We start from the raw sequence: 21,792 nt of genomic DNA on the forward strand, positions 1-21,792 counted from the left end.
AGTAAAAAAATTATAAAATACTCAGAGTTTAGGTTACGCAACAATAAGAGACGTAAAGCTTAAGCGGTCTATTCGAAAATCGGATGGTACAAAAAAAACGAAACACGAAATACAACGGAAAAAATTGTCCTTTTTTATTTCTCTATACGGTATATACACTTTCAAAAAAGACTTACTTTTTTCTAATCTAAATCTGTTTTTTTTAAATACTCTGCCCGGCAGTAAATTCAGGATAAAAATAAATTTACTCCAGTTGACAGCCTTATATAACTTTGTATATTATTTTCGATTTTTGATTAAACTTTTTGCAGAGGTAGATACAGAAGTTGTCGTTTACTATTAAAAACTTATCGACCTGTAGAAAAAATTGCCGGTAAAACGAATCTTCGTTAGGTTTTGGTTTAAAGAGTTACCTTTCCTTTACACAATATTTTTTGATTCATGTCAATATCTGATTTTTTAGAGAAGATTCAGAATATCTAGAAAACGTGAACATTGATTGGTGTGGCCACCATGTAGTCTAGATTTAGTTGCTATTGAACATGTATGAGATACTCCACGACAACCAAAAACTTTACTAAGATACTTTAAGATTTGCTAGAATTCCTCATTGAAGAATTCGAAGATATTCTTTAAGAAGAAAAACAAAACTGCATTGAAACATGCAATTTTTAGTGACAGATGTCATTAGAATTGAACTAGGTGAACTAGGTGGCAATACGCACTATTAATCCTTGGATATTTGTTTAGGCCACTGTAAAAGTGCAATACTTTCGTTAAAAATTTGTATCTTCTTTTAAAAACAACATATTGACATGAATCAACAAATTTTGTGTAATGAAAAAATTACTCTTGAAACCAAAACTTAATAAGGCTAGATTTTTCCACAGGGCGATAAGTTTTTCAGGGTAAAAAAGTAACTTTCATTTCTAGAGGTAAAATTCGGGATAAAATCCCGGGACATCAAAATCGGAAAATAATATTAAGTAGTTAGAGAGGGCTGTCAAAAGGCGACTGAAAATTATTCTTGTCGGAAATTTATTGTTGGGCAGTGTAGCAATGTTGGGACTCGCCTGCAAAAAGGAACAAATAGGCAGAACAAATGCATCCCTGTCAATATAAAAGAGTTCAGAAAATGCCTTTTTTTATACATTACATATCACATATCCCCATTTTGTCTGAGGCGAACAACGTCTTGATAAGCGAAGTGCAAGAATCACAGTTCTCTATAAATATATATAGGTAGTAAACAAACCAGACATGTACACACGTCATAATATATACGCTTTGGTGTTATTGTTGACGAAGAAAAACAATCTCTTCTCTTAACCTAGCTATATTAATGTTGGTTTGCTTGTTTACGTTTTTTTTTTTGAATCTTGCCAGCTATTTGCGGTTTATTTTTAGTTTTCCAATACTTAAACTAAAGCCTGAGGGGGACTTAACGAACGAACGAATTCCAAAAAATCAGACAGAATAAATATAGGATGATATCGCAGCTTTTCAAAATACTCGTTTCACCAGATTTTTCGGCCTTAAATGTCGGATTTCTGCTGCTGAGGGGGGTTCGGGGGTTCCGTGCACACTTCTAGGTTCTCCTCGGTCGACTCCACCTAAAAATTACACACAAAAATAGACGAAATAGTTACTAAAATAATGTCAGTCATTTTAGTAATATGGACACCCCTAATAGCACCATTATCTAGACTACAATTCTTAATCAATAATTCTTACTAACCTGCCCGGATTCTTCGAGAGACTCGGTATCTTCCACTCCTTCGTCTTCCAGACGTTCGGCCTCTGGCATGAGTTCCAAAGCGCGTTCCAACGTTTTCCTGGCGCTGTTGGACCGTTCCAAAAAGTACCCGTTGGAACTCTCGTTGCTCTGGGCAGGCGGGGACCACGTGTTGTAAGTGTACTGTGAATTAGGGGGATATTTGCGTTCCAATTCGTCTTGTAGCCATGTCACTGCAGAAACCCACGCCCTGTAACAGACAAACAAGGTATACAGGGTGTTTCTGATATAAAAAGTAACGATTAAAAAGATTAAAACTAAAAGAATTTCGGACTTCCATTATCTTTAGTTATTTCTCTTACAAGATGAGCTTACCTCCTCAGGTCAGTCTGCGCCAGGAGCATATTCTGAGCGATCCGACACTTGGTGAACAGCGTCACCATACACTTGATGCACTGGTACGCCCTCTTCTGGTAATGGTTCTTAGCCCTTCCTATCGTTTCTAACAGTCCTTCTCTTTCGTCGGGCACTCCCTTGATAGCGTTGTGGATCCTGTGGGATTGCCACGAATCTTCTATTAACAGAACGTAAAGAAGGATTTCTATGTGATGTCTCAGCTCTTGACAGTACGCGAACGCAATCTGCCACAACAGTTCAGAGAGGACAGTCTTGGAAAATTGGGGATTCTCCCACGAGCAGAACTGCAACAGTTTGATGGCTTCTTCTGTCAAGTTCGTGTCTTCGATTACTTTCTTAACGTAGCTAGAATAAAAAAACGACAGTATTATAAAAAGAATATCAAAGAAACTTAAAAGACTATCTTACCTAGTTCTATTAAACAGTATTTCTTCCGCCTGAGGCGATATAGGCATGATGTAGTCTTGCAGGGTCGGCTCCCGGTAAGGGTTGGGCAGGACGTCGCCGTTACTGGACTGACACTTCGAACTCACGTCACAACAACGCACTAAACATGACACTAACTGAGTCAGTTTACTTAAGTCAGTGTACTGGTATTTGATGGCGGGTCCCGGACCTTCGTCCAGGGCTACCAACATAAACGTTGCCGGTACGTTCAATTTCAGTAGTTGCGCCTTTTCCTGAATCCCTAAAACGTCCAAATTAATCAGAAAGACGAAAATACTGAGCATTATAGAGATAGAAATAACAGTTACTTTTTTACCCTTATAAACATTACGCCCTGTGGAAAAATTGAGCGGTAAATTTAGCTAAATTAATTTTTGTTTTCAAGTGTAATCTTTTCTTTACACAATGGTTTTTGATTCATGTCAATATCTTGTTTTTAAGAGAAGATACAAATTTTTAATGAAAGTGTTGCATTTTTTTTAATTTCATTTATTTTGTTAGGCAAATTTGTATAACTGTAAACATAACTTCTGACAAGCAGTGTCCGTTTAGGTTTAACACAGAAGTGTTTAGAAAAAATAACTATTTTATTTTGTAGATTTCCTTGCACTGCAGTTCTTGCACAGCAGTGGCCAAATACCCATAAAGGATTTTTTTATGGAGAGATGAATCCGTCACATAGGTATAGACACTTTTTTCCTAATAAAGCTATATTCCCTCGCTCGCTATTCTACAGGGCGTTAAGATTCAGCGAATAAAATAGTAATTTTCGTCGAACAAATAAAAATGTGTATATTTTTCTAACCTTGACTGGCGTACATATGGAACACTGTGCAGTAATTGGGCAGATGCCTGCCGTGTTCGCTGACTTCTTTGTGTAGCAGACTCAGCAAAGCCCAGATAATGTGATCGCTCAGTGTCGCTGTGGGATCCTGGTTGTTTATACCCGGCGGACACGGACAATGGGGATCTTTAATAGAGAAATGCGCCAGAAGAACTATGATCTTCATGAACGCCGACCTAACCTCGTTGCTGGGACAACCGAGCAAGTATTCACAGAACCTACTCATGTGATTGAAGAGGATGTTGATACCAAACCACGTCCTAATGTTGGGTGACGTCCTCAAATGTAAACATAGCACGTCACACCTAAAGAAATAGAAAAAAAAACTATCTACGAAAATCTGACTTGTAAATATAAATTTTCAAAATATACAGGGCTATTCTGTAACTGGGAATAATATGAGTAAATTAGATTAAACATTTGAAATTTACGGGCACAAAAAATACGGTTGCTATTTAAAAAAAATGTAATAAAAGTCGTACCATTCCACGGCAGGTCCACGCAGGTTTTTCTTCGTATGCCAGCCGGTGTGGAACAAGAAATTACTGACCAATTGCACGCTGAGAAGGTACTGCTGCTCGAGCATCTCGTGCGTGAGGTTTTGGCCGTGCCTCACGCTAGTCTGCGCCGAACTAGTTGCTAACTTTCGTACGAACGAGAAATATTCGATGGTAAACTGGCTCCTGTGATGTAGAAATTTGATGTTCTGCTTCCTTATACTATTCTCGATGGCTAGGGGCATTTTCAAATGCGTTTCCCGTTTCGACGACGCTAGAAATACAAGTTTTTTTATTATTTTTAAGTATTTGTAAAAGAAATACTTACTTAAGCTAAGTTGATTAACGGATTTGACTAAAAACTCCTCCTCGACATCCAACCTAGTGTAGAAGAGCATGTAGGCGTTCCACCAGCGTTTTTGCCGCCTATAGGTGGTCCTTTTCAGCATGGGATCGAACACCTCGCCCATGTATTCCCCGCCGAAGCACTGCACCTTCATTTCTTCATCTTCCCCCATTCGACACTCCGATACGTCCCCGTCATCGAACTTGTACCATCTCACCTCGCCCGAGGGGTCCCTGTGTCGGATATACGAGTAGTAGTGTCCTCCTGTTGATCAAAAACAGAACAATGTCCGAATTAAGTAAGCAATGCAGATTCACCAAGAAAAAAATCATAATTTTGGTTGATACGGACTTACCCGAAGCCTGACCCGAGTGCACGACGATACCGGATAGCCGGTACTTCGTACATACTTCGCTGGCGTTGGGGTCCAGGTCGCAGTCTATGATCTCTCCCTCGATCTTGGCCAGGCCGGACACGGTGTACGGCTCCATGTCCAGCTCGCGCGGAAACTCGAAGTAGTCGTTAAACTTGATGGCACACACGCGCTCGAAATCGTACTCGAACCGTTTCAGCTGGATGGCTAGGATGGGGGGCAGTTTTTTCACGCACAGCCGCTTCACCGTCACCACCTTCTTCGAGCACTTCTCGCAATGGTACGCGTCGGCTCCTTCCAGCAATTCACCTTGAAAGAAATTAAGTATGTGGTATTAAACTAGTTATACTGGGTGCTTTACAAAAGCGGCTCACACCTATAACTTTATTATTCTTTCTGATAAAAAAAAAACAGATTTGGTATGTGAAAGCTATAGGGTTAAAAAGCTATAGGGTTGAGCCACTTTTGAAAAAAACCCGTTATATAAAATAAAAATAATTACCTTTAACATACTGTTCCATTGAATCAGGCAAACTACTATGGTTTCTAATATCTACACTTATTACACTAAAGGGTTCTTCTTTGGAATAGCGATGGGGGCAGCCTTTACAAATTTTCTGGTCGGAGTACGACCCGCCCAGAATTTTCGACATTATTTGCTCCTGACCCAGCGTTTTTAACGCCTCGTCCAAACTCTCCACGAGCGACATAAAAAATTCCACCGCGTCTTGTTGTTCCCTTAAGTTGACGGGTTCACCTAGAAAAAAAAAAGATTCAATATATATTTTTAAGAAAATTAAGAAAAAATATCGTGGTAATTAGGTACCTTGAAGCTTGAAATGTCTCCAGAGACCCTTAGGCACGTAATACTGTAGTCTAGAGCAAGCCAAATGTCCGAAAATTGCTTGAACCTGCGGGAAAAAGTATAGTAGTTCAAATGTACCAATACCTTCATTATGTAAATGGTGGATTAATGATAAACCATTAAAGGTAGAGCTTAGGGGAAAAAAGATTTATGGGTATATCGGCCAAGAGAAATCGTTGTAAACTATTTTCAAGTTCGGATGTTGGCCGCTAGGGGGCGTAACAGCCACAGAAAATAGAAAATATCAATTATCTCTTAAATTTTATTAAATTATGTGTGACGAAAATATAGGCACTGTATTCTTCAATAAATTACGCACTTTTTTGCCCTCGACTAATTTACGCAACTGTCAAAAATAAAGTGGCGGGGGAAGGTTAAAGATTTTTTACATTCAAATGTCGGTATTTCCGTTTTGGATGAACCGATTTTAATCAACTTCCTGTCGAAAAGGAGTGCGTTTTTTGCTCTATTTGCGAAGCCGTGAACTGTGCCTTTTTGACCACCAGATGGCGTTTTTTTTATTATTTTCTCAAAAAAATCGTGCCTGTAAGTAAATATTAATTAATTGACATTACTGACATTACCTGCTTCAAAATGCCAACGTTATAATCCTTCCTGTTGTCGTCCATACAATTCTTGTCGTCCGTACAGTCTATGTCCAGATCTATCCTCTCCTCCCCCGTAAAATCCTCGTTGGGATCAGTAGCGGCACCCTCGGCAGCTAAAATTCCTTCTTTGATGTTGTCCACCATGTACAACTGTTGCAGTACCGAGTTCATGTAACAGGTGGCGCCCGCGTTTTTCAAACCCACGAAACCCCTGAACGGTCTTGGACCCACCGCTGGCAGGTAGTCCCATTCGGTTATCGCGGTTTCCGGGTCTAGAAAAAAAAACAGCAAATACCAATTTGTGATAGTACAAAGTGCGCAAGAAGTAGTACCTAAATAGAACATCTCCGTCAACATGTTCACCAGCTGCTTATAGTTCGGCACACAATTCACACATAAAGAAATCAGCAAATCGAAGGCCGCGGCTTGAGTTTGAGGCGTGTCGCACACGGGTATGGCCGGGTCCTCGCCCAGCTGCTTCGTTTTGTTCAGCTGCAGCTGCAACTTGCTGGCGGGGAATAAAAAATCCTCTAAAAGTTCTCTAATGAGGTTCCCCGATTCATCACTACCCAATTCGCACTTTTGCTCTAAAGGCATGAAGCTGAGTAGTTCCTTGGCGAGACCTAAATGGCCTTCAATCAGTACTTCGTTCTTGTCGCGAGCCTTCTTCAACCAGGCAACCTAAAAACAACAAATATATTCAGTTTAAAAAAAACACTACTAAAAAACTTACCTCATTCGCTAACAAGACTGAAGCATCATTTAAAGGACATCCTGTAAGGTAAGCTACGCTGACGAGTCTGGACAGTAGCTGAAAGAACTCATGAGAATTATTGGCGTTTTCGATGACCATCGTGTCCAGCAAAGAGAACAGTAAGGGCATGATTAGTTGCAAAGCCAGACGACTTGCGGCGCCACACGTACATATCACAATAAGTTGTTCAGCTGCGGCCACGCGAACAGCGCAACTCGGGTTCAGAAGGACTAAATCTGTGATGAAGTAAGGCCACCTAAAAAACGGTGTAATTATTTTGAAATATAACCTATTTTTTTCATTATTTCTTACCAATTATCCTGATACAAGTGTTCCAAACTGCTCGGATTCAGAACCACAGCCGTACTGAGCAACTCCAAAGCCTCTTTACACAACAATATGTCTTCACAGTCCAGATCAACGGGCGCTCGCTGATTGGAGGGGTTTGACAGCGAATGCAGCGTCTCTGGTGAGGAATTTAACGCACCGAGGTTGTCACTGCTTGCCGCCCAAACTAGCCTCACTAAAGCTAGGGTGGTGGCCAGGTCGGGCAGTTCCCAGTTCAGAGCCTGGCTGAAAAGGGCTTGAGCCTGACCTGTACTGCCCGTTTCGGCCAGCATCAGCTGGGCGAGGCCTTGAGATAGTTTCATGGATACTTGACGAAGGAGCTGAAAGAAAATAGGGTTATGGGACATAGAAGTAATGACAAATGTTTATTTATCGTGACTAAAAAGGTGATAATAAAATGAAAAATATACGAAATAATATACATGTACTGATTTCTTTCGAAAATCGACAACTATGAAACTATGATTCCTTCCCCGACACAAACGGTACATTGTGAAACAGGAAAGTGTAGAGAGAAACAAGCCCTATAACATAGGATACAACATTTTAAAGAACAGTGCTTTACATATAATCAATAAAATGAAAAATATAGGAAATAATATACATGTACTGATTTCTTTCGGAAATCGACATCTATGAAACTGTGAACCCTTCCTGGACAAAAACGGTACATTGTAAGACAGGAAATTGTAGAGAGAAACAAGCCCTATAACATGTGATACAACATTTTAATGAATAGTGCTTTCCATAACAGTTATTTTTACTTCATAGGAAGTTATTAAACGTTAAAACGTCCGTTTTATTTGACCAAAAGTGACGTTAATCTTATTTATCATGACTGCAAAATATATTAATGTAAGACAGTGTCTAGATGTTTACAACAATAAGATCAGCAGAATTTTTTTACTGGTGTAACTTACATCTAAATATAAAACTGGCTACTGAATTATTGGCTTTAAATGATTCTAAGAAAAGAACCTATCTAGTTGTTTTGTCAATCAAAGATCGACGGGATAAAACTAATATATTTTCCTTAATATTGAAGTTTATCTCGTTCCACAACTCTTTTTGACAAGATTAACATTTACTTACATAATCTGAATGACCAGGAACGGATCTCAGCGCCTGCTTCAAATACATCCCTGGAGTGGTAGTATTTTCGTTCGAAGGCTCGTTTTCTGGCGGAGTATGATCCTCGCTGAGCCTTACCAGCACGTGAGCCACAGACGTAAGTATCAGCTTGCATATTTTCAGCACTACCAAGTAGGCTGATCGTCTGGTCACGCTGTCGGCGTTCGACATGAAGTTGTTCTTCGTCAGCATTTCCAGAAAGATGTGAGCCTCGCCCGAGGTGATAAAACTGTACTGGAACTCGTAGGTTTTGTCGGACAGGGTGTCCATGGCGGGCATCAGCATGGCGTAGAGAACTTCCAAGTTATACAGAACCTAAAAAGAATGTTAAAGAACAAATGGAAAAAAAAAGATGTTCTAGAGCAAGCAGATACAATTTTAGGAAATACAAACGACTGTTTAATTTGCCCTAAAGTGACGTCTGATCCATATTTATCATGGTCTAAGATAAGTAGTAATTTATATACTTAGGAAACACAAACTATTATATTAAACGGCAAAAATATCTAATATATTTATCCAAAACTGACGTCACATCATTAATTATCTTGGCTACAAATAATATTGAAGGAAAGATATGTCTAGCTGTTTTCATAGTCAAAAATGTTCTGTGTTTTTTTTCTTAATAAAAAAAATATTCAAAAAATACACCTGTCGATTTTATTTGCCCAAAAATGACGTTAAATGATTTTTTATCCCGACTACAAACGATATCAAAGAAATAACACTTATAGATGTTTTATTGCCTAAACTTAGTAGTAATTTATACCCAAAAAAAAACTGTAATTTAAACAGAAAAAACTCTAATATAATTGCCCAAAACTGACGTCACAGCATTAGTTATCTTGGCGACAAATAATATTGAAGAAAAGAGGTGTCTAGTTGTTTTCACAGTCTAAACAATCTGAGACTTTTTACATAGAAAAAAGTGTTATTTAAACAATAATATAAATGCCACGGTATAATACTAACCTCTGCAGGCGACGCGCTGAAAAACATAGCGTCCATCGTAATGTTGTGCTCGCCCGTACTGGCGAACTTCGTCTTGAACTTGTCCATGGTCGAAACGTCGCACGGCATCAGTTTCAGAAGGGCGTGGCCGCTGTTCCTCAGAGGGGGAAAGTTGAGTTGACTGCCCAGCGACATGAGCTGACAAAAAAACTCAGCGTACATGGAATTCTGGGACATTAGAACGCCCGGGAGGAAGTACTCGGCCTCGGTGTTGGGTCCGTCGTATAAGTGTTGCGGCGAAGAGGTAGAACTATCCGAACTGCTGTCTTGAGACGAGGCCATGTTCGAGTTGACCTGAATCACTTTGGCAGAGATCATCTGAAAAAAGTTTTTTTTGATACTGATCAATATCCGTCAATAAAAGTATAACTTCGTATTAAAGGACAACTGTGGAAAGTTCAAGAATTTATGGCGTGACATTAAAAGAGATTAGCTCGCTTACCATTTTGTCCCTGATGGGAATTTGACAGAGCAACTTTCTGTCATCCGCCGGTTCCAGGGATTCGCCATTGACAAACAGTTCCAACTTACAGTGAACTCCCGGCTTAATCCTCCTCAAAATCGCTTTTCTCAATGAAGACAGTGTGTCGTTTGAGTGAGTGTGTAATTCTATGTCTTCAACTTGTCTGTTTATGCTCGAAAATCGGATGATTAAAGCCAAGTGTTTGCCATAATAAGCCCTAGACAAAAAAAGTACATTTTAAGAACCGCCGATATAAACTGAGCATTTTTTTTGACACCCTGTGTTGCCACATCAGCACAATCAGTTTTATACGATATAAAAATAAATTACAATCTTCTTAATGTCAACTGGTAGTAAGCACCATTAAAAAATATAAAAAAGTGAATGACGTCTAGCGCTTGGCTATTTTTTTACCAAAGAAACTGGAAAACAAAATTTAAAAATGATTCAAGAAACCTACCTGTGCAAAGGCAGAATCTTCCTTTCACCGACAAACGAATTATCGCACTCGCTGATGTACTCGTGAAGGACCTTCATCACTCTGCACATCTTCACCGCTTCCGCCTTGATCCTGTTGGTGATCTGACCGCTCTCCATCTCTTTCTCGTTCACCGGCTTCTGCAGAATGGTGATCGTGTCGTAGTGAGCCCGGAGTCTGTCGAAACACTCTCCGATGTACTGGTCGTGGAAATCGATTTGGGACTGGAGAAGTTTTGGCCCTAAATTCGTGCTCACTTCTCTTAGCAGTTCGATGGCCCTGGATGCGATGTCGTCAGAACACAGTGTGACCACCTGTAGATAAAAAGAAATATTTTTTTTGTTAAGGTAATAAAACAAAAATTCGAGTTCCTGAGGGCGCTAGCTTCGTACAAATTGGCGGAAAGTAAAAAATTTCTGATCTAAAATCTGTCTAACGAGTCAATTAAATTGACAGATAACTGTCACTGTCACGCATCCTCTTGTTAAACAGACTTTATATATCGTATTCTCTATTCTATTTAGTAAAAAATGACGTTAAATCATTAGAAAAGAAGGTATCTAGACGCTCAATGATTAAAAATTTGTCAAAAATATTTTAATTATGAAAAAAGTTGTTATCTAAACTTTAAAAATGTCTACTCATTGGCTACAAATTATATAAAAAGAAGGTATCTAGATGTTTCATGATCTAAGGGAAAGATATTTTGCTTAAGAAAAAAGTTGTTATCTAAACTTTAAAACTGTCTTAATAAATTTGCCCCAAAATGATGACCTAAATCATGAACTATACTGGCTACAAGTAATACCAAAACAGAAGGTATCTACATGTTTCATGATCTAAGATCAAAATTATTTTGTATGAGAAAAAAGTGTATTATCTAAACTTATATCTACTCCATTTGTTCAAAATGGCGAATATCTTGTAAATAGGCTATAGATAATACAAAAAAGTAGATATCTAGATGTTTCATGATCTAAGGTCAAAGATATTTCACTTCATATAAAAGCTGTTATCCAAAATTTTAAAACCGTCTATTCTGTTTGTCCAAAAATGACGTAAATCGTTTAAATATATTGGCTACAAATAATACTAAAAAGAAGGTATCTAAACGTTTTATTATCTGAAATGAAACATAATTTACTTAGAAAAAAAAATGTTATTAAAAGTTAAAACAGTCTATGTGTTTTATTTGCCCAAGAGTGACGTCAAGTCCTGATTTAATTTAGTTACAAAAGAAATCGACACCTGACCGTTTTTTTATGAGAAACATATTATTTTAAACCATATCAATAAAAAAAAGAAAAATATTTAACATTATTATAATTCTTGGCATCAAGATATGTCGACTAAAGAGGATATCTACACGTTAGATGGTCGAAGTAATTATTTTACGTTTACATATATTATAAGACAGTAACTAATATGACTTACCTTCCACAAGTAATCAATCCCGATGAGATCGGGATCCTCCGTGAGTATAGACCGCCGTTTCAGCTTCAATTTGCCCTCCTTGATGTTAACGGCTTTGAAAAACCGCTCGAAGCACCTGATTCCGCTCTCCGTGAGCAACACGGGATCGATTTGGAGCAAGTTATTCTCGAAAAAGTCCTTGTTTATGCCCGGGTCCAAGTCCGGTTCCTCGCCCATCAGCTTGGAGAACCAGCGAAAACAGGACTCCCTGTCCGAGGGGAAGACGGCGTTCTCGGCCAGGCACTGCCATATTTGTTTGGCCTGGTCGGCGCACAGCCACAACTGACCGTCTTTTAGGAGAAACCTGTCGATTCGAAAAAAAAAACGAAATGTAATCTTGGCTACAAAATATTTCGGTCGAAGAGGGTGTCTAGACATAATATGGTCTAAGGTTTGAAATAAATTTATGTTTATATAGACAAAAAAGTAATTTCTAAACAGTAAAAATGTATGTTAATTAAAAAACACGATAAGTAAACAGGAACAAAATATAATATCATTATTTATCTTGGCTACAATATATGTAGACCAAAGAGGGTATCTAGATGTAACATAGTCTAAGGCTCAAACTAATTTTCCGTTATATAAGATTCCTTAATTAACTTAATTTAGACTGGTTAAACACTAAAAAAAATGTTTACATACCTGAGGAAGTTTAACCTCTCCTGCACTTGTAACACATGACAATATCTGCCGTCCGGTACATAAGTCTCAGCAGTAAGCTCCGGTCTTTCTTTATACAGGGCCCTCAAATGATCCATGTAACTGGTGAGGCTATTGGTGACCAAAATCACCAAAGAATGCTGGTTTTGAAGCCTTTCAATCACTTCTTGACGATAGTAAATGTGATGGGTATGCTGCGGATGACTACCATTGGAATTTTGCTCATATAAAGTGCATATTTCTCTGATTTGCTTTAGAGCGGGCAGTACCCAAGAATCGCCGTTCTTAAGTTCATCCACGCACTTATCCAACCATACCTGATAAAGAGAATATGAGAAAATAGAATTTTAGAAATAGGAAAAACCAAAACTAATCCCAATAATGTACTTACGGTTTTTTGGGCGTCTCTCTCTTGAGAACAACTATAGTCTAGAATTTTGACGTGAGCAGCGAGAGCCTGATCCATTATTTCAGTAGTGACGTCCTCTGCGTGAGCCAAGTTCCAAAATAGCGTCAAAACTTTATGAGCCATCACGCCGTCTTTGTCGTCTTCGGCTAATCGTCTAAAATACAATAACGAAAACGTTTTTAATAAATACACAACTGCCTTTTTGCCGAAAAAAAATACATCCATGGATGTCCAAAGCTGAAAAAATGTACTAAATTTAGTACAAAAATCAAATTGTACTAAATTAAGAACGCCTTCAAACTAAGTGTTTTTTTAGTTCAAAGTCCGAACAGCTGTCAATTTTAAATTTAGTACAACTATTATTGGTTCTCTTTTTTTTACGTGTTAAGTTTTACCGTGTCACCAACTACAAACTTCTGAGACAGCGGCTAAAAAATGTTTACCTATGGATGTCAAAACAGAAAAAAATGTGTACAAAAATCAAATTGTACCAACACCTCTTTTTATCAAATGCCTTCACACCTTGTCGTTTATCAAAAACTGTCTATCCATGGGTGTCCAAAACAGAAAAAATGTACTAAATTTAGTACAAAAAACAAATTGTACAAAATTTCGTATAAACAATAATCTATCCGAATTCTTTCGTACCTGATAAGTTCCAGCAGTCGCTCCCGCTGTCTTTTCGAGGCCGACGTCCAACTGTTCTGGAAACACTCGAACAAATGGTCCAGCTGTTCCGCGCTGAAGTCCCACGCCAGTTTGGCCAACAGGTCGTGCACGTTCTTCACTATGGCCTCGTGTTTGCCCACCTGAGCCGCCCACACTGCATCCAGGTCGCTCAAACTCAGCGCCCGCTCTTTTATGATGAATCGTAGGATTTTTTCAAGTTTTTCTACGTATTGGGGCTGGTGCAGGGAATCTCTGAGTACTATTTCGAGTACCTTGTTGTCTTTTATCCATTTCTAAGCATCGAAATAGCCATCAGAATAATAAACAAATCAGGTTGATAAATATTTCCGTACCAAAAAGTAGAAAAGTAAACAGTAAAAAAACTGTTTCGTAAATAAAATTATCAAAGTTTTTAAATAGATTTTAAACCATACCACACCAGAATTTAATAAAGACTAGTATATGATTTTAAGTTGTTTTTTGTAATAAATAATGATTATTATTTTTATTTACTTACCGCCATTCGTTCTGGCGTTAAATATTCCTCTTCTTCCACACCATGATGCCTGTTCGGATAGTAAGTAACGCTGGAGATCACTTTATTAATTTCATTCAGTGCGTTCATCTTCCCGTTGAAACTGGATATCTGCAACTGCCTCAGTATCATAGTTAACCTAAAACTCTCCAAAGTCCGTATCAGTTCTTCCTGATCTGGCACTTTAGATGCTAAATTTTTGGCAGATCTAATTATAAGCGACACGTTGTCGCTTTTCTGTTCATTTTTCGCCTCCCTCTTCAATTCTTCATCAGTTATTTTTTCCAGGATACCTGGTACCATCTCCTGCAAAGAAATTGTTAAAAAACAACTTTAAAATACAATTCTGAACTCACCAAAATCGGAAGTACATATTTATGTATAGTATGAGGCGTTAAAAACTCATAACAAAGACCAAACGGAGTTAAAAGTGCATAAACCACTGACACACTTAAGTTTTTTCCTGACTGAAACCTCTCCAAAAGTTTCTGAAAGCCACCCAATTCTCCGAACCTATTAATTAAATCGACCAGCCATCCTCTTGGGTTTCTTGGATCTGGGGAAGGCCTGGCAAACAATTCCTCCTCGCTCAGAACAAAGCTTGGACCAGCTGATTCACTCTGTCTCGACGAATTGAAACTGTGAAATTTGTTGTTTGGATTTAGAACCATTGCAAGCAGCTCTAAGAGTGGAAACCAGTCGTGCAGCAACTTTGCCACACATAGTTCGATAAGTTTGAGGCAATTTTGAAAGATACATGCGTGTATATTGGATTTCCAACTGGAGACTGCATCATCGGTTAGAATTTTTGTAAAAGAAATTGTTAAACCTTCCCTAAAGAACCTCTGACATGCTTCCGATTTTGTGTCCAAGTTCTTTTTGGCCAAGTCAATTGAGGCTTTCAATAATATTTCCAACTCTTGGTCGGGTAAAACTGGCACTACCCATCTCAGGCTTGATATTTTTTCATCGAGCACGGCCAGTTTGTCTTTAGGAAAATCTGGCTCAGTATTATCATCTTGAACTTCTATGTTGGATTCTACATTGGATGGGCCTGGAGTTGAACTCTAAAAACAAACAACATGCATAATTAGAAGAAAAGGACTTAATTGAGCAGAATTCAAACCTGTGTCTCTTTGTTGTCTTCAACAATTTCTTGTCCTCTTGTTGCAACAGTCATAGCTTCAATTTAAAATTAAATAATCATTGTAGAAAAATAACTGCAAAACAAGAAGGGAGGTGAGTGTTTTTACAGATAAACAATTATGTCAACAACAAATATTTTAACATAACGCGTTACAAAGAAATCCATTAAAAGGCTCATTTTAATGTAGTGATGTCAGATGTTAGAATAAATACAAATGGGAGGGACAAAGATGACAAAGTTAAGATCACGAATCGTTTAATAGAATAGCTATAAACTTACCTTCGGTAGTGCTATAATCTAGTCAAAAAAGATATACTTAATTGCAAAAAGATAATGGATTAACAATAATATTCCGAGTACAAGTACACTTTTTGACAAGTAAACGAAAAATCACCGGCACATACAAAATGGCGCCGCGAAAATAAATAATTTAATATCCTAGATCAGATGTCTTCTGCAACGATTAATCGCACAGCAGTTTCCAGATTTAATTTAATATAATATAAGTATCCTATTTAGCAAATATTATTTAAAATTCTTGATTGTTGACGTACAGAACGGACTACAGGCACGTCGTGATTTTGCAAATATTCTAGCCAATAACCGAAATTCCCTAGATCTAGTGACTTTCTTATTCGGCCGTCAAATCTCGGAATATTTTGAAAAAAAAAATAAGAACAAATTATAATTATAACAACCGATTTATTTAGCCAAAATTACGGCAATTCATACTTTTAAACAACAATTTAAATAAATATAACTAATCAAACTCCTGGACCTCTTCTATCCAGTTGACCACAGAAGGTGTTGAATTTGGATAGTCCTTACAGCCATATACTTTTGAAAAGAAGAATTGAGGTTACGAGACATTTCCAAATTGAAAGTTGCAGAAAATCAACAAATTCTTTTTAATGGTAAGAAATTTTTAAATTTAAATATATCTTTTAATACTAAAATTATGTTCTTTTAAGAGTGGTGTAATCCTAACTGGATTGGGTCTGGCAGCATTGGGTTTCGGGGCAAGATATGCCCTGAGGCAAATGCCCAATGCCGCTAAAACGTTCAACGAAGCAATGAAAAACCTACCGAAATTCGAAGAATCTTCTGCCAGTTCCAAATATTACAAAGGTGGTTTCGATCAGAAAATGAACAGGCGCGAAGCAGCTTTAATTTTAGGTAAGTCTATCCTTATTCCTCATTTTGGTCTTTTAACAATTTTTTCTTAGGAGTAGGTCCATCCGCAAATAAGGCAAAGGTCAAGGAAGCTTTCAAGAAAGCCATGTCCGTAAATCATCCAGATAGAGGGGGTTCACCTTATTTGGCATCCAAAATTAACGAGGCAAAAGATTACTTAGAAAAACATGCAAGGTAGCTTCAAAAACAGCTAACATTAGAAATGTAATATAAATTATATTGAAAATATCTTGTACATATGCTGGATGTAATTGTTGACTAGATTATATACATATATAGTTGCATGAAAACCCTTTTCTGGTCTTATTTTTGGTGTTTTAATCTTAATTTTTCTATTCTGTTACTGGACAGTTTACTGGATAGGTTAAATATATCCTAAAAATCATATTTTTTACATTAAACATCAAATAATATAGCATATAGGCTTACACGAATAAACCCATGACAATCTATAACTCTTGGATGGTTCTTCATATTTTTAAATACTGACATCAGTTCACTTAAATCACTGGTTTGAAGAATGGCTTCTTTATGGATTCGAATTAAAGCTAATGCCACCCTTAATAATATTTTTGAACCTTCATAAAACAGACAATCCCAAACTCTGAGAACTGTTTCGGTGGGTAAAACATCGGCATATATACATATAAACCATTTCGTTGTGCCCATAGCCCATGGCATGCCAATATTTTGGATATGTCTGGGGTAAATAGTCTGATTAAATACCTAAATATTAATATGAAAATGCAATACCTATGTATTTGAGGTTCGTATTTTTGAACTATTTCATTTAAGACATCAAAGTCAGTCAATAATCCTGTCATTGTTCTAATATAATACTTTGGTAAAATTTCTTCTACTAATGTTTTGAGCAGCCAAAATGTAACCATTTCATGTTTTGTAGCTAATAATAATAACCCTAGAGGGAAAAATAAGGTTCAATTTATCATAAAACAAATAAAAATATCCAGATAAGTTACCTGCAATATAATTCAGGCCTTGACAGTATCCAACTTCTGAATTTTGGTGTGCAAAAACAGATAATATGTTATAGAGCATATCTGAATACCCCTCATTATTTGCAAAGTAAATATTATCAGGAAATGTTCGAGGTAAGTCGATTTGTATTACCTCTATCACCTGATGACTGTATTTCAGTTTCAACAACTGATAGTTTAACTGGCTTTCATTCTTCAATCTTTCAGCCCCTGAAACAGTCATCCAACAAATGGTTCTTAAATCAGCTGGAATTCCTTTCCTTATGAACCTTTTTAAGATCCCACTCCTCTTAAATTTGTTATCTTTAAAAACGACATTCCACCTCTGCGCTCTTCTTGTTAAGGTCCGAATATATTCTGACATAAATATACCATATACTCTATAATCAAAGTCTTCACCTCTTTGAAATCCATACTCGTCCACTTTACTATCGAAAACTCATTGTAAACATTTAATTATTCACTCGACCTCACAAACAACTCACCTATAAATTGAATCTGCCATAGTTCAGTCAATTTCTTTGCTATCCATTGAAAATGATCGTTTTTTGTTATCGTTGTTACATGTTAAACCATTTCTGAAAAGCTTTGTTCAATTTAATTTATAGAACTTTGAAAATAAAGGCGGTTGATGGTAAAGGAAGACAGCAGTACGTTTTTTTGATGATTAATCTAATCACTACTAATCAGTTTATTTTTAATCATAAAATAATTAACTAGAAAGAAGTGTCAACTCTGTGTTAAATCGTGGAAACACGATACGCCACCGAAAGCCTTCGTTGTCGTCTGGAGAACTAATTTTCCAATTGACAGGTTGACATGATAAGGACATGATGGCTTAATTTTCATTTCCGTTTCCGGTTATTCAATGGCGGGTCCTCTTTCAGTTCAAATGTATTTTGTATTTTTTCTTTTCATAAATAAAACCAAAAAATAATTTATTCACATATATTTATTTGAAGTATGGAACAACGTGACTAAATAAACATAAAAATATAGAGGATTGTATTGTTTCAATACCAATTAGTTAATTATATGTACTTTTAACGTAAATTAGTTAAGGTATAAGCATGACTTACAGTAATTTGTAAATAAACACACGTATTCGCAGACTTCAAGGACAGAAAACGGACACAGGGACATGAAAACGGGAGCCTTATACAAAAACCTGAAAACAGAAAAACAAATTTTTTTATACTAAAATTAACAATCTAAAAATATCAATAGGTATAAAATATAAATATACTGTTTAAAAAAGCGTCCATTATTCCCAAAGAGACCTGGCTTATAAATCAAAAAGAAGCAAAAAGAGACTTTTAGTCGGATAACATAATCAGATTATCAGTCCGATTTATTGCATTATTGACAATAAATCGCACATATTGGAGATAAATGATGTTGGCTATAGTTAAAAATGATCTTACCTTGCTGTAAATTGTTTCCATTTTCAAAAAAATCGCCGATCAAAGAGATTATAACACCATTTTCTTGCATCTAAAAAATGTAAAAACAGTGTTTATTTACTACCTATTTTTCATATACATGGGACATACCTACTACGGCAGAAACGTCATTTTCTCCAGGATTCTTCATGTAATATATATTTTATATACTTTATTACCTTTATAATTATAAATTTCAGCCGAAATATTAAATTGAACTTCCAAAACGAAACTAAACGGAATGAATTAAAATGGCGTCGAATATTTTCGACACAATTTTCGAATTTGTTCTAGAACAAATCTGAAGTTGTCTCTGAAACTGAAATCTGTCAATTCTAAACTGTGAAGTTAGACAATAGTTAGACAAAAACAATGCTGTCCTTGTCTAGGCGGCCATACTTGTCGTGAGGAGAATGACAGGAATGACACTAATGACTGTTTCCAATTTTCCTATTTCACTGTCACCCCCCTGTTTTTAATCCCTCCCAGGTTGCATAGGTAGATAAGAAAAGTGAGGTTAAAATGATAAGAAATAACAGGAATCTGTTACTTATTTTACGGTTATAGAAACTGATAACAGAGGTCACCTCTGTCAATTTCCAGTGTGACCATAGAAATAGAAGGGATAGAGAATGAGCGTCAACATGCGCAAAAGGTCTAATCAAGTTGGGCGCCATATTCCAGGTCTTCGTGTCATTTTGTATATAGGTGGTAATCTATAAGTAATCAAATATCAATTTGCTGTTTTCAACCATACGGGGGGCAATTTAAATTTAGTGAAATTCTATCATTCATTATGGTTAGTTAACATTAATATGATTTATTTAATTATCAGTTTCAAAACTGCGTACAATATTGGTATATAATACACTAAATATACGAATATTCTGACAAAAGACGCTACGGACAGATGACCTTTTCGTCGTAAAACACTCGAAATGATATTAAATAAGTATTTACAATATTTCATGTTTACTTGTACTGAATTACGCGTTTCAATTTAAAATTTTTGCAAATTTGGTAAAAATTGTTCTAAACAACTTTTTGTTCAAGTTGTATATTCATAAAAAACATTTGGTTCATAATTATTTTTGATGATTATCTACCTTGTATTTTTAATATAAACCTAGAAAAAATATGTTTTTGTTTTATTTTTTTTATTCGTCCCTTCAAATTATGTTTCAAAAACTGTTACATAACATGTCCTCTAACAAATATTTTCATAATACATAAACATCATTGATTTTATTAAGGGTATTATTATTAGTATTTATCCTGGTTTTTGTCGACAATAAAAACTCAATCTTGTAATAGAACATCAATTTTATATTTCGTAAAATTATTTTGATACAAATTCGATTTGTCAAAATTCAAGTCATTAATATATTGATAAACAACCCAAATTATTCCTAAATATTTTATTATAAACAAAAACTGTTACCGGTAAGTTTGTAAAACACATTATGGTTTGTCGTAATACTAGAAAAAATCATTTATTTTTTGCACAAAAGAAGCTTGTCGATCCTTATTTGTCCATAACAAAATTCTGTATGTACATATACCTAATTTATTATTAAGAAAATTAGATTATATGATCTCAGAATTTTAAGAAATTTTTTTTTAAGATAAAATAGTTTCTTCTCAACTGTAATATTGTCAACTTTGGCCTGTATTTTATCTATTTAAAAACATGGGATTGACAATCCCCTTACTAAAATACATACTGGAAGGTACCGATTAAGTTTCATTGCATCAAATACCTTTGCTATAAATCCTGGCTCACAATTTAAGGCCATTGCAAAATGCTTTTGAACTTCATCATAGATTTTACAAGAATAAAAGTGTAATATTGAAACAAAGTAACATTGTAAGCTTCATGACTAATAATCTCATTTTTAACACTCTTTAAATATCATCTCGTTAACAATTATGAATATTATATGATTTTTCTCAGTGATTTGTGGCAGAGATACAAATTAATATATGCCCCATAACAGTTTTTAAATAAGAAACTTCTGCCTACAGATTTAATTTTCTTATTGGCATAATACCCTTTCTTTCTATATAAATCTTGCCATTTTTCCAGTCCAATGTTCCTTGTTTTTACAGTTGTAGGAATACTAAAAATGTTGACTATAGAACTCGATACTATGTTTGAAAAAGCCTTCATACCTGTAACTGTGCATAAATCTAATTAACTGAATTCTCCTCCTCTTGACACTCTGAACACAGCCGCTGCTAATGTTAGAAATATTTAGCACAAAACTACAACTACCTACAACAAACTTTACAATAAAAATGTTAAATTTTCGCTGTTCGATTAAAATACCCTATCTTATGTTTTCTTTTCCTCCAAATAATCTTCTTGTCAAGTAAGGACCAATCTTATTTGATATATTTCTGGTCACTTGAACTTGTGCTTTCATGGACACTATAAGAGTGCACTGTTTTACAGAACCACGAACATTGATTCCAAGTATCTTCTTCCTCCACACGTAATAAAAACATCCTCTTTAAATGGCCACATCATACACTTATTTTTGACCATTCCCAATTACAATCACGATTTTTACAAATCGCCTTTAGGAAAGTTAAAAATAAACAGTTTTGAATCATCTGTAAACACGATTATGTTGTATAAACTTACACATGAAAACTAATCATTATTCCCGGCGTATTAGCTTTCTAGAATGACTATGAATATACAACAGGCCTTTTTGAATTAGTGTTTAGAATATTGAGATAATAATAAATTTTAACTAGATAACAACACAAACGAAAAAAAAACAAAACAAACAGATGTCAATTAAAGAGGGGAAGTGACAGCGAGACCTGGAAGATGTCTGCCATCTTGCCGTCGACAAAAATTTGGATGCGCACTCGTCGAAGCTCATTCTCCCACTTCCATATCTCTGAGTGTGACAAACTGTTTAAAATTGAAAAAC

The 21,792-nt window shown here is 36.1% G+C and overlaps 3 protein-coding genes across 4 annotated transcripts; 1 reads left to right on the plus strand and 2 right to left on the minus strand.

The window, feature by feature from the left end:
• Positions 1-110: 110 nt before the first annotated feature.
• Positions 111-15,806, minus strand: LOC115876296 (probable ubiquitin carboxyl-terminal hydrolase FAF-X). Of its 2 annotated transcripts, XM_030892022.1 has the most exons (26): positions 15,493-15,806; positions 15,193-15,286; positions 14,423-15,133; positions 14,049-14,372; positions 13,511-13,824; positions 12,845-13,016; positions 12,436-12,770; positions 11,752-12,094; positions 10,300-10,631; positions 9,819-10,056; positions 9,338-9,694; positions 8,327-8,680; positions 7,199-7,554; positions 6,866-7,142; positions 6,465-6,813; positions 6,109-6,404; positions 5,486-5,570; positions 5,162-5,416; positions 4,642-4,968; positions 4,269-4,550; positions 3,926-4,214; positions 3,405-3,748; positions 2,561-2,840; positions 2,111-2,497; positions 1,739-1,985; positions 111-1,613 (listed from the first exon to the last, which is right to left on the minus strand). In XM_030892022.1, the coding sequence occupies exons 2-26, from the start codon at positions 15,244-15,246 to the stop codon at positions 1,536-1,538; spliced, it is 7,386 nt and encodes a 2,461-aa protein (XP_030747882.1). In that variant the 5' UTR covers positions 15,247-15,286; positions 15,493-15,806; the 3' UTR covers positions 111-1,535. The 2 variants fall into 2 exon arrangements, with proteins under 2 accessions (XP_030747882.1, XP_030747881.1); XM_030892021.1 differs by having other exon boundaries at positions 3,926-4,550.
• A 183-nt stretch (positions 15,807-15,989) lies between these two features.
• On the plus strand, positions 15,990-16,713 carry LOC115876298 (mitochondrial import inner membrane translocase subunit TIM14). The gene is made up of 3 exons (XM_030892024.1): positions 15,990-16,127; positions 16,185-16,389; positions 16,440-16,713. The coding sequence occupies exons 1-3, from the start codon at positions 16,125-16,127 to the stop codon at positions 16,583-16,585; spliced, it is 354 nt and encodes a 117-aa protein (XP_030747884.1). The 5' UTR covers positions 15,990-16,124; the 3' UTR covers positions 16,586-16,713.
• LOC115876297 (growth hormone-regulated TBC protein 1-A) lies at positions 16,585-18,099 on the minus strand. Its single transcript, XM_030892023.1, has 5 exons — positions 17,891-18,099; positions 17,388-17,833; positions 17,161-17,326; positions 16,837-17,107; positions 16,585-16,782 (listed from the first exon to the last, which is right to left on the minus strand). Exons 1-5 carry the CDS (start codon positions 17,908-17,910, stop codon positions 16,711-16,713), a joined length of 975 nt encoding a protein of 324 aa, XP_030747883.1. The 5' UTR covers positions 17,911-18,099; the 3' UTR covers positions 16,585-16,710.
• Positions 18,100-21,792: the final 3,693 nt, after the last annotated feature.

This window comes from Sitophilus oryzae, unplaced genomic scaffold, assembly GCF_002938485.1.
Source record: "Sitophilus oryzae breed Bouriz unplaced genomic scaffold, Soryzae_2.0 scaffold_1430_pilon_pilon, whole genome shotgun sequence".
NCBI classification, from domain to species: Eukaryota; Metazoa; Arthropoda; class Insecta; order Coleoptera; family Curculionidae; genus Sitophilus; species Sitophilus oryzae.